The 13607-nt window shown below is 34.8% G+C and overlaps 1 protein-coding gene across 1 annotated transcript; it reads right to left on the bottom strand.

The window, feature by feature from the left end:
• Window positions 1-8553: 8553 nt before the first annotated feature.
• LOC124995347 (olfactory receptor 8K1-like) lies at window positions 8554-9510 on the bottom strand. Its single transcript, XM_047567670.1, has one exon. It carries the CDS (start codon window positions 9508-9510, stop codon window positions 8554-8556), a length of 957 nt encoding a protein of 318 aa, XP_047423626.1.
• Between the last annotated feature and the right edge of the window lie 4097 nt (window positions 9511-13607).

The following is a 13607-nucleotide window of genomic DNA, read 5'->3' as shown; positions in this document are numbered from 1 at the left end:
GTAGGAGTCAGAAAGGTGTCTGTTTGGGGTAGAAAACATATGGTTACAACCTTAAAGATTATTTTCTATGACTACCCTTAAATGTGGGAGCCAACCTTCCTTCAACCGTGCATTGATCTTGTTTAGTTACTACCATTCAGGTTCTAGGTCCAGGAAGTAAACCTGTGATGTTATGGAGTGAGGGAAAGTAAGTATAATGAGTTAAAGAGATAGTCTGGCCTCCTGTTATTGACTTATAAGGATTTGAAGCCTTGATTCTTAATTCATGTCTATGATGTGTGAGATAGGGTCAATGAATAGTTTTATCTTAAATAATCCAATGTTTCTCTGCAATTACTTGTTTTGAAACCTCTTTGTTTTCCTCAAGTATAGATGATTCTAGACACCCTGATGCTCCACTTTCTATATTCTGTCCTTTTATGGAACTTGTGCTGAATATATGTTGACTTACATATTTTACCATCCCTTGTCTCTTAACCATTTCATTCTTGTTTTTTCATTTTATTAACTCAGACAAATACACATGGAGTTATGTTCTTAGCAACAGCTTTCAGACTGCAAATTCTCTTTCAGTCTTTCTAATATTTTATCAGTGAACATGGGATCATTCTTGTAATTCCTTGACATTATTTTTCACTAAATATTTCTTCCTACCCATTCTCTCTCATTACTCTTTCCCATTTTGTTCCACATACTTATATAGTTTTTCACATTTTTCTTTCACTGTATATTTATTTTTATTGATTTATATTTTTGATGTGCTGAGAATTGAACCCAGTGCCTCATGCTTGTTAGGTAAGCATCACTGAGTTACCACCCAATTACTTGTATTTTTATTTTTCATCATAATTTTAATTATTAATTATTATTTAATAATTATTTAATTATTATTTGGATAGTAAGATAAAACATACCTAATTTTAACTTTAGTATTTTTAACTCATTGGTTTTACATTTTAATACCTTTGTTAATAATAGAAAATATATTCACTTTGTATAGCTTCTTTGGTAATATTAATGTATATAATAGCTATGCTATTTTAATGTGGTTAAATATTTCCCTACAATTACTCACTATTTTAATACAGTTAAATGTGCAGTTTATTTTAAAGATGATCCCTTGAACTTAATTAGGTCTATTAAACTTTTTTTTGACACAATTATTAGTACCTGGCCCAAGAAACTCATTTCAGTTTATTCATGTCTTTTTATCTTTTACATCATTTCTTTCTTTCTTTCTTTCTTTCTTTCTTTCTTTCTTTCTTTCTTTCTTTCTTTCTTTCTTTAATCCAGAAGGATTTTACCACTAAGTTATACTCCCAGTTCTTTTTTTAAAGCGAGGGCTTTGTTTAGTTGCTTGGGATCTCACTAAGTTGCTAAAACTGGCTTTGAACTTGTAGTCTTCCTGCCTCAGCCTCCTGAATCAAGGCCTGTGCAACTGTGACTAGCTATGCTATCTATTTCAAAGTCCCTCATCTAAACCTATGAGTTATGTTTCAGAGGGTCAAGATTATTTCATCGTACATGTCTGATCAGTACTTACTCAGTAACAAAAAAAAAAAAAAAACAATACAATTACAATGTAAAATGACGTAGAGATATAAGGCCAATATAAGGCCTATATAATTTAATGTCTATGTGATATGTTGCTTCTGAGAACATACATAATTCCTTCTTCTTAGACTCTTTGATTCATATTAATATTTATTCATTAATCAGATAGTTATTGAATTTCTATTCTGGGCCAGCAAATGTTCAAGCTTCACATAAATTGCCTGTCCTTCACCTCATAGACCTGCTATTCTGATTGCAGGGAACAGACAAAGTCTGCTAAGGACAAATAAACAAGATAATTGCAGTGTGTGTTAAGTGTAATGAGTGTATGAAGTAGAATGAGTAAATTAAACAAGAAGATACATTAACATAACCTGGGAGAATCATTTCATATGGGATATCAGGGAAATCTTTTTCTGAGATAAACACAGAAATAAAATCTAAAAGAACAGAAGGAACCAACTATTTAATGAATCATAGGGAGAACAGTCCATGACTCCAGGCGACAGTGAATATATAGCACAGGCTGCTTAGGGTTTCTCTGTGTGGAAAGTGAAGCACAATGGAGGAGAATGTGACTGGGATTGGAGGACAAAAGAATTAGTCAACTCAGAGAGTACAGCCCGAAAATATTTGTATTTTCTTCAAACCATAGAGAAATTTCAAGATAGGTGAATGATGATGATCAGCTTTTAGTTTTAAAATAATACCCTTGATGTTATGAAGGTAACCAATTATGTCAATTGGGAAAGACTAGAGGTGGAGCATGAGTGGAAATTTAAAAAAGAAAAAAAAATACAAAACTACTAGGTAAGAATGTTGTGTGGGCCAAAGAAGAGAAACTTGGCATTGAAAGAAGTTGCTACATTTGACTGCTGCACATAGAAACAAACTGTTCCCCAAAATAATTCATATGGCGAATTCTATGAGCAATACAAAGGATAGACCTCGGTGCACTTGTGTAAGCAATTGGGTCAGTGTCTGTGACATGTTTAAAAATTATAGATCATGGTTTAAGACAGAACAATCAAAGTGACATTTTCAAGATATTATGCCTCGTGTTTATGGAGGGTCTGTTAAACATTTAGCAATCAAATGGTAGAATCTACAGCACATTGATGCTCAGTGGAATCAAGGGCAAAACAGGACATGTGTAATGACTTCCAGGGTTTTATTTTCCTTTTGAATGTGTGACAGAGGTTTTTGTCTCATCAAATCAGGAATCTAGGTTTCCGTAGCTAAAGTTCTCCAAGTGCTTACACAAATGCCTCTCCTCAAGTGCAACCCCATATTTTTTGACATCTAATTTAAGCCCTCTTTCTGATAGATTATGAACTAAAGTGTTGACAGGTTTATTTTACTGTGAGAAACCTACGTGGTTTATCCAAACACTTTGCCTTATTGCATTGATTATGAAGTTTGCTGCTCTTTACATTTGCTTGTAAGTGATCAGATTGCATTGGTAATTTTCCTAAGAAAATTTTTAATTCATGACTTTCTTCTTGAAAAGAGGCATGATTTTGAGTTTGGGTAGTCACACATTCACTTTTGTTTCATAATTGCAATGTTATAAGGATAAAATTTTTATTTTAGCTAATGTAGCAACAATAAAATTATGATGTATACATTCTCAAAGACCAAAAATGAATTTTTTCTCTAGTTACATAATTTCCTTAAATATATGAGACATTACAATAAATCTGATTTGGGAACAAACTGGATTGCATTTGACGCCCTGTTATTCAAAGCAGTTAAGCATTACAAAGAAATAGTTTAATTAATGTATTAGTTGATTATATGTAATCTATATGATCTTCCAAAATCAAAGTGGAGAGGCACATCGTAAGCCATGGTTTGGAAGTATTTAAGGCCCTTATGCAAAAATTCGGTGAACTATTTTCTACCCACCTCTAGAGGAGAATCTTTTCGGGTTCCTGTGTGAGTTTCTACATGACAGCAGCAGGGGGAATTTGTGGTTCTATATACCTTAGGACTTACCTCTGAGGCACAGGTGACTTTGGGAGCCACACGATGTCAGTTACATCCTTGGGGAAGAGGCCACCTGGGACTGGCTGCTTAACAAGGTCACCCTCTAGGAATTCAGATGCTCCTTGAGTTTTCTCTGGGGCAGTCTGAACCTCTTTTATTGAACTGAGTTCAAGTGCATGACAGCTGAGGCTCACAGTGAGTGAAGTGAGTCTATCAGAGCACCGTGTTTCCAGGCAGAGATCCATGATGGCAACAGCAAATATGGAAGAACTTGGAACCATTGGTCTAGCATCCCAACAGGAGCAAACCATATATATCAGGAAAATATTTATCATGTCAGTGTCTGTTGGCACTGTATCCCCTTTCTACTTCAATAATAGAATAGACTTAGTAATTATTTTCAGAAATGGAATAAAGTGAATATTTCAAAAGGGTACATTCTCCCAAAAAAACACTCAGGTAATTAAGTCATTCTTTTACTCTTCATTCTTCATTTCAGATGAGACTAGAGAGTGGAAAATGCTAAAGAAGAATCACAATACCTAAAAGCAAAGCCCTATGTCATATTGGAAGATGACTATGGATTTCCTGATGCATAACTGCATTTATAAACACCAGATATTTTATTTACACATCATTTATACATGTATTGTCTAATAGAAATACTTTGGTTAGATTGTCTGTTTGGGAAGCAAAGTTCACTTTGCCTGTACAAAAATATTGTCCCTTGCAGGCTTTAATTTAAACCTGGAAGTAACGACATGTGGCATGGTGACATGTATATAAAGTATAAATGCATACACATTGCACAGTATTACATATCTGTAAGAACACAAGAAAACACAGGTACATTAAATAGTCTAATGTGGTTATTTGATAGTGCTGGTTGTGATTGCATAAGGAAATAAAAGATAAAAGATTTGTTAATTTTTGTGGAATGCCATAACAAATTGTCATAGACAGAGTGGCTTAGCAAAAATTTTCTAACAGTTTTGGAGCCCTGAAGTCCAGAATCAAGGTGTCCACCTTCCTGGGCTTACACATGGCCACCATTTCGCTGTGTCCTCACCTGGCCTTCCCTGATCTATTTATGTACTGGATGTTTCTCCCTCTCTCTATCCTAATCTCTTTTTATAAAGACTAGTTTAAATGGGTTAGGGTCCATTTGGATGAGTGTACTTTAGTTTAGTTACCTCTTTAAAGGCTCAGTTTTCAAATGCAATTACATTTTGAGGTGCTAGAAATGAAGGTTTAAGCATATAAATTTGGGGTTGGGCACAAGTCAACATATTTTTATGTGCTGAAATACTCAAACTATTACACTGAAAAATAAAATAAGAGAAACTTGGCTGACCATGTCATGATAATATACCATGAAGTGAGGAACATAATTATTCTAAGCCTCTCAACCTATTTATTCTAAACCTTAGAATAAGGTTCCAAACAGTTGACAAGATTATGTCTTTGTTTAAAAACTCTGCTTCTGGAAATCTATTTTATAGATGAAATACAAGTGTTAAAATATGTAAATAAAATTATCGATATCATTATTTAACAAAGAAAAATAATGGAAATAACATATACAGTTGAACATTATTAAATTTAGCATTGACGTATATATGTATGCTATTGCATACTCTTAAAATTTTATATAGATTATATAGAAATATGAGGAAAGCTTCTGAGAGGAAACCTGAAAATAATATTAAAAGGGTCGTATTTTACTACATGATCAAACTTTTACGTGGACTCTAAAAGATAAACTCATAGAATCAGAGAGTAGAATGGTAGTTACAAGGTGCTGGGTTGGGGGCTATATAGAGAGGTTGGTCAAAGGATACAAAGTTTCAATTATAGAGAATGAATAAGTTTGTGGAAGCTAATTCTAGCATGGTATTATAGTTAACAATACTGAAATCTTTCTTACATAGTAAATATTAAATATTCTTACCACACACATATAAAAGGTAATTAGTTTAGGTGATGAACATGTAAATTAGTTTGATCGAAGTAAATATTTCACAAAGTATAGGTATATCACAGTATCATGTACATCTTATAACCAAATTTTATTTAGCAGCTGTAATTAAAAATATCCTAGAAAAATAAGAAATAGGGTCACACCAATTTGGTTTTCATTAAAACAATAGCAGAATACATAAAACAATGCTGTGTATGTGGATAACATCTGAAAAATGTTATTTCTACTCCTAATTAAGAGGATGTTTCTATCACCCTAAAATGTTTCCCAGTGTCTCTATAGGAATTCCACCATTCATATCTCAGTCCACAGTTGCTATAATTTTTACATGATAGATTAGTTTGCCTGTTCTAGAACATCATATAAAGAGAACAAAAAGGTATGCTTTTGTCTAGCTGATAATATTGACATTCATTCACATTGCTACATACATGTATACATGTAGTTCATTTCATGCAATTGTTGAACAGTTTTGTTTTAAAAAATGAGATTACAATTTGCCAGACAGTGGTTTAGATTGTAATCCCAATGATTCAGGAGACTAAGGCAGAAAGATCACATGATCTAGACAGCATTAGAAACTTAGTAAGACCCTACTTCAAGACAAAAAACAAAAAAAGAAAGAAAAAAAAAAAAAACTGGAGATATAGCTCAGTGGTAAAGCACCTCTGGGTTCAATCTTGGTACAAAAAAAAAAGAGATTTATCTGTTATCTATTTATCTATGTATCATCTATCTGTCTATCCACACACCACAACATATACTTTTATTTGTGGATGAATAGTGGGATATCTTCATTTTTATCTATGAGAACTATCAGTAGAGTAAACATACACATATTTTTCTGAGAGTAAACATACACATATTTATTCCTTGTAAATAAAAATCCAAATCGAGGAAATGAATTTATTTATTTATTTATTTATTTATTTTCAGGAAATGAATTTATAAAACCTAGGACAGGCCCAGCGCAGTGGTGCATGCCTATAATCCCAGTGGCTTGGGAGGCTGAGGCAGGGGGATTGTGAGTTCAAAGCTAGCCTCAGCTACAGTAAGGCACCAAGCAACTCAGTGAGACCCCGTCTCTAAATAAAATACAAAATAGGGCTGGAGATGTGACTCAGTGATTGAGTGACCCTGAGTTTAGTCCCTGGTACCAAAAAAAAAAAAAAAAAAAAAAAAAAAAAAAACCTTGTATAGACCATTCAGCAATGTATGATCATTTTAGAAATGAAAAATTGCAACTGATATTTGCAATCCTCTTTATACTTGCTAATGTTATATGGGGAAATGGTTTCTTGTTGCTATCTGTTTTAATTTCATTTCTCTGGTGACCAAGAATGTTGAGCCTCTATCATATACCTATTGATCAATACTATTTCACATGTTCTCTACTATTTTATTTGATTGTCTCTGGAGATCTGTATCTATATCTATGTTCATATACCTATATCTATATTGTTCTATATGTTCACATTAGACATCATCAAATTACTTTAACTTCTTTGAAGATAATCAGTTGAACATATATGAGCACGGGTTTTGGTGGAATACCTTCTAGTTTCCATCAATCAATTTATCCATTTTTACAAACATTGCATCATCTTCTTGTATACTGTACCTGGTATACCATCTTGAATATATATTGTGAGCTTTCCAACTTTTTTGATTTTCTCCATTGCTTTGGCTATTCTAGATCTTTCTTCTGCCATATAGAAGTCAACAGCCATATATGAGGGACCTTGATTATATGTCATGAGAATAAGACCAGGCCTGACTCCTCAGAGAACAGTCATCTTTGGCAGTAGTTATTACATTTAGTAATAAAATGTGATGCATAACTTAAAGCAGACTTGTTAAAAATGCACCTTGATATCAACCCTACCATATTAAATAAAGAGATCAACATTGGATCCTTGGATAAAATGGTAAAAAAACAAAACAAAAACAAAGACAAAAACAAAACTATTTTAGTTGTTTAGCCATCTCTCCTCAATATTTTTAAGTCAGATGTCTTCCTGTATCATGCACAAAATTTGAAGGCTTTGAAAAAATTCTAGCAGGAACGAGTCTGGGTTGCTGCCTTAATAAAGAAGTCTTGAGAAAAGAGTTGAAAATGTGCATTACAGAAATCATACAGGAAATCATTTTTGAAAGTTTTTACAAAGGTGAAGAAAATATTATGTTAGCAGAGTTTACCTTATTATATATATAATCCCATGATGAAGACAAAAGAGGCTTGGGAATAAAATATCTTTAACCTTTTAGTGTATTACTTACTTTTAACTTGTGAATTAAATTATATTTTAAAAAATATTAAAATGTAAGTTCCCAAGAAAATTAGATAATTCACTTATTTTGAGGCTTCCAATCCTAAACAAGTGTTATCAGGGGGGTTTGTGAAACCAGTGTGTAGAGCTTGAGAAACTGCCAAAGAGGATCTAGAATCATTGAACACTTTTTACATGGCTTCTAAAAAAATCTTCAAAGATGTTCAATCCATCTTGAGATATAATATATTAATTTGATGGGAAACCTCATTCTGAATCGACATGCTATATTTTATAGTTAGCCTAGATTCTGAAAAAAATTCATTTTGTGTTATCATCAGCTACTTAATTACTTTCTTCCTCTTGTCTAGTTGATGCATTATGCATCATGAAAACATTATATTAACATCCAGTAACTGGTATAAAACATCCATTACCAATTATTTTGCTGTATTTTCACTCATTAAAACAGTTTTACTTTCACAAGTCTAAATTCAGCTGAAAATTTGGTATGGTTTTTCTTATTTACAAATATATAGATTGCAATATGATCTTGAGCGTCATTTGGTACTTATTATCTGACTGAAATATTTATTCTATTGTCTTGCAGAAGAGTGCAGTTTGCTGTAAGAATGTTTTATCCAAGAAAGGATAAAAATTTAAGCTGGTGAATCATTTCTACTTTTTGATGATGTACTTGGTTTGACACAGCATTAAACTAAGACTGTTGGACACAATGTGCAGATGACAATGAAGATATTAAGTGGGGGTTTTGAATCTAGTTAAACTTCTCTTTAAAGCATCTTTTACATCTTTATTCCTCAGACTATAGATCAATGGATTTAGCATGGGGATCACCAGAGTGTAAAATACGGAGGCCATTTTATCAATAATAAAAGCATGGCTGGATTTGGGTTGTAGGTAAATGAACAATAATGTCCCATAGAACACCACCACCACTGTCAGATGGGAGCTGCAGGTAGAGAAGGCTTTGTACCTCCCCTCGGTTGAGTTCATTCTGAGAATGGCCACAAGAATAAACATGTAAGATATGAGAACAATCAAGAGGGAGGAGAGCAAATTACAGCCTGAGAAGATCAAAATGATCAGTTCCAATTCGTGTGTGTCAGAACAGAGCATGGAGAGCAGAGGCAGACAGTCACAGTAAAAATACCTGATGACATTAGAGCCACAGAAGGACAATGTGAATAACTTAGCTGTGAGAAACAGGGACACAAATGTGCTGTAGAGGTAGGGAGCAAACACCAGCCCCCAACACACTTTCTCTGCCATGAGGACCACATAGAGAAGTGGCCTGCAGATGGCTACACAGCGATCGTAGGCCATTGCTGAGAGGATGAACAGTTCAGTGATGATGAAAATCTCGAAGAATGCCAGCTGGGTGGCACACCCACTGTAGGAAATGGAATTTTTGTGTACCACGAAATTCACCATCATTTTTGGGCCAATGACAGTGGAGTAACCAAGATCAGTGATTGACAAATGTCTAAGGAAAAAGTACATGGGAGTGTGCAGTTTGGAGTCCAAATGGGTCAAGATGACCATGCCCAGATTTCCTAGTACTGTGACCAAGTATATGACCAGAAAGATTCCAAAGAGTGGTACTTGCAGAACAGGGTTGTCCGTGATCCCCAAGTGAATAAATTCTGTAACCTGCATCACTGCAGTATGATTGCTGTTCTCTATATGGTTCATCATGGAGACCTGTGTAAGGTATAGAAGTCAGTACAAGTTATATTTGAAATTATACCTTCTGTGAGAACTTACAGCATGATATATAATATGGAGGGGTCATCCTCTTCACCTCTAATACCAAGTCCACACTTCTGCTGCCATGAGGCGGAGACCACAATAGTTGTCATTGAAACTTTGGTAAAGGATCCTTTAAATGGGCAATATACGTAGGATTGGTTTTAATGTAGATATTAAGATCTAGTTCTTTTGACTTATTGTAAATGTGTCAAAAGAGTTATTTTACTCTAAGTTTTTTTCATGTAATTTTTAAAACAAGCATCTGTACATAAAGTGTGGACTTTACCTTATAGTCAATCCTCATATTGTTCATAGAAACAAGAAGAAAAATAATTTCCAGACCATTGCTAATCAATAAGATAGTAATTAGTAAACCTCTGACCATTAAGCCTGTTCCAGTACATCTCAGCTTGTTTACCTGTTGGGGGCTGTGCCATGTGGGCTGGGCCAGCTGGAGATTGCTTTGATCACATGGCAGTGAGGAGGTTAATTAACATAAGCACACTCAGGTGATTTATCACTGGCCGTATTCAGTTAAGTCCACGAGCACAATGTGTGCACAGGTGTTCCCGAGCGTGCCTGCTCAGGCCTGCTCCTTTTAACCCTTGCTGTGATAGGGCAGCTGTCTCCTCCCCTGATCACAACTGGCGTGGCCCTGCCCTCCGCCTCCTGGAGGGAATATAAGTGGGCAGTAGGCGGGTGAGCAACAGTAAAGAGCAGCAGCAGGCAGAGAAAAGCGGCAAGCAGAAAGAGAAGCAGCAAGTAGGGGCAGCGGCAAGCAGAGAGAAGCAGTGCACCTTTAGCACATACTCCTAGCATGCACCTTTAGTTCACAGGATGCAGGATGCACCTTTAAGAAGAAGCTGCAGAAGCCTAAGAAGAAATAGATCTCTGATAATCGTAGAAGGCTTTCTTTCTCTAAAACTTTCTCTCTAAGCAAAGTTTCCCTTTCTCTAAGCAAAGTCTCTCTTCCTGATAAGCAAAGTCTATCTTTCTCTCACAGTCTCTCTTCCTCTATAAATTAGTGAATATAGGAAAAGTAGTTTATTTCCAGTCCACCTCCGATAAATACCCACGCAAATTTTTGCTGCAGGCGGTGACAAATACCCACGGATTTGGTACCGCAAAGAGCCAGCGACATTTACCAAACATAAAATCTAATGCCATGAAATGTTCATTTTAGATTTTTGTTAATACCTTTGCATCTGCCACATGCATCCTTTTTGACAGGTGAAGCACTGCTCTTAATTGTGTCCCAATCATACAGGGACAGGACCCGACCCTACTCTTGTTCATCAGCCAGCGAAGGAGAATCATGAGGAGTGTTCCAACAAAGAGCAGAATGCCAAAGAATGTCTAGAGATACAGGAACTCATTTTGAGCCCATAGTTTTCTAAACCCTGTACAGGTATTGATTCATAAAACTCTAGGAAGTAGACAGTAATAATCTCCCCTTTCAAAGGCAAGGAAATAGAGGTTTTGGGGGTCAAAATATGTGACAAATTTTACTCAGATGATAAGTGGAGGAGTTAGGGTTCTATTAAAATGTTTCTGCCTATGAATATGTTCTCACAAATGCTGTAACATGACATCCACCAGTAGAGGTACTCTGATTATCTAGCAAATAAGAAGTGGAGAGGAGGAACACCGAGTAAAGGATATAGACTGAGGTCTTTGCTAAAACAAATGACTCAAGCAGGGAGTTAATGTGAAGCTAACGTGCTACCAATAATGAACAACACAGAATTTTGGGGACGTTTATGCTGCTTATTAATATTTTTATGCCAAGAAAGTATATTCCAAAAGGAATAAAAAGGGGCTGAGGTTGTGGCTCAGTGTTAGAGCACTTGCCTAGCATGTGTGAGGCACTGGGTTTGATTCTCAGCACCACATATAAATAAATGAATAAAATCAAGGTTCATCAACATCTAAAACCAATATTTTTTAAAAAGGAAAACAATACTTTTGCTCATTAAAGAGTATTCTGTGACCTTTGGTGATGGCCCAGTTTAAGCTATGTTCCCTTAGGAAAGTCAAAGACTACTTACCTTCCTGAAGGTCTGCTTTAACTTCTTACTGTTTTAATCCTAACAGCTCCTTACAGAGTGGATTTAAATTATCTTTTTCACTCTTGAGACTCATTTTGCTGAAGATTTCAACTAATTCAAAGATAAACTAATTGCACATAATTAATCACCTGAGGGAGAGTTCCTTTAATATCTATTCATTATTCTCAGAATATTCCATTAGGAAAAATAAAAAGTATTTCTTATTTTGGCATGACAGAATAAACTGTGCAATAGCAGTAAACACTTAAAATCACAAATATACCTTTGTTGCCATCTCATTTATGTAGTATCATGCAATTATTGACATACTGCTCTTCCACAGTACCTTGAGTATATGGAAGAATGATTCTAAGAACAATCTTATTGTAATAAATCCATTGATCAGGAATAAATTTTTAAGATGAGTATAATTATAAATTAACATAAAACAATGTAAATAGCATAATATTTCTACAAATAAAGCAGTGGTAAATCATTTCTTCATGTTTATGTTTTATTCTCTGGCTGGTTTTCTATTTTTTTTTTTTTTTTCCTAGTGCAGGAGATTGAACTCAGGGGCACTCAATAACTGAGTCACTTCCCGAGACCCCTATTTTGTATTTTATTTACAGACAGGGTCACACTGAGTTGCTTAGTGCCTCGCTTTTTTTAAGGTTGGCTTTGAATTGGTGATCCTCCTGCCTCAGCTTCCTGTGCTGCTGGGATTAAAGGCATGTGCCACTGTGCCTGGCTCTCTGGCTGTTTTTAAGAAGATTAAATATTACAAATATTTTTCAAAAAAAGTTGATTTTGATGTACTCGATTTATTTTCTTTTTGCTTACTCTCTTGTAGTTATTTAGCTTGTTTTACCTATGGAAGTATATTTTTCTTTGAAATAAATTTGGAAAATATTCTGGCAAGCATGTCTTCATTATTTTTTCTTCTTCTGTTCAATATAGTGCCATCTTTTAACTTGGACCTACAAGTGCACATATGTTTGGCAACTTGCTACTGTTGTACAGATAACAAAGATTATTATCAAGCTTTATTTTCAGTATTTTGTTTTCTCTCTAATTTCATTTTGAGTGATCTGTGATCTGTGATATCTGTCAAGGTATCTCTGCCTTCCTTCCTTCTTCCTTCCTTTTTCAGGAATTAAGCCCAGGGTGCTTTACCACAGAGTTGCACATCTAGTCCTTTTTTATTTTATTTTTTGTTTTTATCCAGGGCTTCCCTGAGTCACTGAGGCTGGCCTTGAACTTTGCCATCCTCTTGCCTCAGCCTCCTGAGTTACTGGGATTTCAGTTGTATGCCACCATGCCCAGCAAGTCATCTATTCTTTTTCAGTGTATAAACTATAATTTTCATTGAGTAAATATTTGTTCTCATTTAATGTTTTTTTTTTTTCATCTATACAAAACCACTTTGGCTGTTTGTTTAATAGTCTTTCTTCACAATGTTAATGTTTGGTTTATTCATTCAGTGTATTGAACTTGCTTATAATAGTTTTTGTTAATAATTTTTAGTTTTCAATGAATGTTCATTATATTTATTCGTGTGCAGTGCAGAGAATGGAATCCAGTGCCTCACATAAGATAGAGAAGCACTCTACTGCTGAGCAATAACCCCAGCCCCTATAATAGTTTTTCTGATGCTTTTTTCTTGCTAAGTCTACCAGGATGCATTTTATTTATCTCCTGAATAGTGTCACATGTTCCAGATTTCTCATGTCTATTATTTGTGATTGGATGACTAATATTGTAAATTTTAACAGAGCTTGTTTTGTTGTCACTTTCCTGAAGAGATGTTAAAATTTTTGATAAAGAAATATTGGTTCTACTTGAGACTTTCCAGCTCTTGATAGGTTCACTGGAGCTACACTGGATGCCCAGGTATTCAAAGTCTTTATTCTCTGGTTCTTTGGAATCCAAGGGCCTTCCTGTTCTGTGATTTCTGAGCATTGCTCAATTTATAATTTTAGCTTATTCTTT

Source organism: Sciurus carolinensis, chromosome 11 (genome assembly GCF_902686445.1).
Source record: "Sciurus carolinensis chromosome 11, mSciCar1.2, whole genome shotgun sequence".
Classification (NCBI taxonomy): Eukaryota; Metazoa; Chordata; class Mammalia; order Rodentia; family Sciuridae; genus Sciurus; species Sciurus carolinensis.
Note: the sequence above shows the minus strand (reverse complement) of the source record. Positions and strands in the feature narration are given on the sequence as shown.

Coding starts and splice junctions, on each gene's coding strand:
- LOC124995347 (XM_047567670.1), bottom strand. CDS start 9,510: ATGAACCATATAGAGAACAGCAATCATACTGCAGTGATGCAGGTTACA.